General features: G+C 57.5%; 1 protein-coding gene across 1 annotated transcript; it reads left to right on the forward strand.

Moving 5' to 3' along the window:
• Positions 1-211: 211 nt before the first annotated feature.
• Positions 212-973, forward strand: LOC124656043 (ribonuclease 1-like). Its single transcript, XM_047194855.1, has 2 exons — positions 212-319; positions 392-973. Exons 1-2 carry the CDS (start codon positions 212-214, stop codon positions 971-973), a joined length of 690 nt encoding a protein of 229 aa, XP_047050811.1.
• The last annotated feature ends 1,764 nt before the right edge of the window (positions 974-2,737 follow it).

Consider the following 2,737-nt stretch of genomic DNA (forward strand, 5'->3'; position numbering starts at 1 on the left):
AAAAAACAAAATCGAGCGCGTGGTATGCTCGCAAATAGAATCTGACATAGTAGTACGTTGACATGAATTAATGCTATAAATCCACACACGATCCTCACCTTAGCACGCGCGCACACACCAGCTAATTAATCCAGATTCCAGATCAGAGTAGCCGGGCTCCGCTCCTCTTCCATCTTCAAGCAAGCTAGCTAGAGCTAGAGAACCAGTTGCCATGAGGGCACAGGCGCACCTCTCCCTGGCCGCCATGCTCGTTCTGGCCACTGTAGGGTGCATGCCGGCGGCGGCGCAGGACTACGATTTCTTCTACCTCGTGCTGCAGGTGAGTGCCCCGGCTAGCTAGTTCAGTTCGCCGTAGACGGTGCGTTGCTGATATCTATGTGGCTATGTGCAGTGGCCGGGGTCCTACTGCGACACGAAGCAGAGCTGCTGCTACCCGCGGTCCGGCAAGCCCGCGGCGGACTTCGGGATCCAGAGAATGTGGCCCAGCCGCGACGACGGGACCTACCCACAGAACTGCAACCCCGACAGCAAGTTCGACCCCTCTAAGGTGAGCGATCTGCTGAGCAGCCTGCGCACCAACTGGCCGTCCCTGGCATGCCCCAGCGAGGACGGGCTCCAGGTGTGGGCGCGCGAGTGGGAACAGCACGGCACCTGCGCTCAGAACCTCTTCAACGAGCACGGCTACTTCCAGGCCGCGCTCCACCTTCGCGACCAGCTCCGCGTCCTGGACGCCCTCGCCTCTGCCGGCATCTCGCCCGACGGCGGCTACTACACGCTCAGCGCGATCAGGGATGCGATCCGGGAGGGGACGGGGTTCGAGCCGTTCGTGGCCTGCAACCGCGACGAGTCCGGTAACAGCCAGCTCTACCACCTCTACTTCTGCGTCGACGCAGCCGCCTCAGGGATCGTGGAGTGTCCCATCTCGCCCAACGCAAGGCCATGTGGCAACAGGATCGAGTTCCCTGCTTTCTAACTTGGTGTTGCCCTTTAATTGACAGAATAAACTGAGCATGCTCGCTCATGTCCGGTTCTTATTTTCCCATTTACCGGCATCTATTTATGTCATCTTCATCCGCCGACTCATTTTTGAACCGAATGTGCCGGTTTCGGCCCATTTAGATCGTGGTAAACACATCAGCCAAACTTTTTTTCCGATTAATATTTCATTAGGGCAAACAAAATAAAAACAAACCCCAAGCGAGGGTTTGCGCCGCCCCGCCACCTACTCCTCGTCATCTTCTATGACCACGTACGTCGACAAACTCCGACAGAGCCCATGGACAGGGCCAGAGAACTAGGGGCGCGTTTGGTAGTCTGGCATCGTCTTGGCTCGCAGCGGTCCAACAATTTTCGGTCCGTTTGGTTGCCCGAAAAGCCTCTGCGCTGTGACTCAACCGCTTCTCAAAGCACCCTGGGGACAGGCCCAGCAACGCTCGAATCGGCAGCTTTCAGCCGGCTTGTCCGTTATCGTCCATTATTGCATGCCCTCGTGCAACGGCTGCACGCATGGAGAAGCACGGGAGACACCGCGTTGTCTCGGCCCTCTCTCCCCACTTCCAGTTACCGGTTCACTCCTCTCTCTCTCCATTCAACTCCCTCACTAACACATGCCAATGTACCATCAACCGCCGCCCATGGCCTCCTCGCCTCCTCCGCCTCCCCCGCCTCCTTCGGCGCCAACGGCAACGGATCACGCCGCCGGCCCGACGGTCACCAGGCTGAATGGTGTGTTGTTGCGCATCATCCGAGAGTACGAGGCTAGCGCCGCGATTCGGCGGCCCAGATCGATGCCGGTCGAGTACCGGTGTTGAATCGCCTGTCGCCGATCGCGACCAGACCCGTCGATGTGGGTAAGAGGAGCGCGGTCGTCGCCGCTCTACAGGACACCGGTATTCGATCCCGCGACGCGGGTTTTTGAGCCATGCCTAGGGTTTCCTTCTGCTAGGGCGGCGACAATGCGGTGGGTGCAGCAGGCTCCAGCAGAGAGATGGAGCCCTCGTCGGGGTACGCGTCCACCCCGATTCACATGCCGATGTCATGCGGCCAGCCGCGTTTGGCTGCTCCCACTGGCGCGCCACCGCCGTTCGACCGACTTTGTGCTCGTCGGCAGCCGTCTCCTCCGTCCGCTCCCCGTCTTCCGACCATGGCTTCGGCGCCCTGTCATCCGACCGCTGCTCCGGCTCCGCTCCGCCTCCACCTGGATTTGGGGTGTCGAGGGAGCTCCTCGGCAATGCCCACCATGAGGGGCTTAGGGTTGACGGAATCCTGCAGGTTAACACGAGACATCGGATACCAAACGAACAGAGAGCAAGTTTACCCAGGTTCGATGAGGTAAAACACTTACTTCCTGCTTGTCTGATCTTGATTTATCAAATAAAATAGGTTACAATGGGGCAGCCGACATACTGCTATGGTGAACTCGCCGGGAGGCAATGTTTCTAGGGTTTGTGTATGCTAGATTGTGCGGGTTTCGTATGTTCCTGTTCGGCAGGCTCTCTCCTAGCCTTTTATATAGGAGGCCAGGTCCCGAGAGTCCTATCCAGACTTGACTAGGTTATATCAAGATCTAATATATTCTTTACTTTATCGACATCTTCTCGCCTTGTTCGTCAAGAATCCGTCTTCGTGTAGGTCTTTTCCGTTATAACCGACATATGGGCCTACCATGGTTTAGGGAAATCTTCATGGGCCCCTTTTTGGACCAAAGGAGGTAGACTAATGTCGGGTACCCGAAGGG

Source organism: Lolium rigidum, chromosome 5, assembly GCF_022539505.1.
Source record: "Lolium rigidum isolate FL_2022 chromosome 5, APGP_CSIRO_Lrig_0.1, whole genome shotgun sequence".
NCBI lineage: Eukaryota > Viridiplantae > Streptophyta > Magnoliopsida > Poales > Poaceae > Lolium > Lolium rigidum.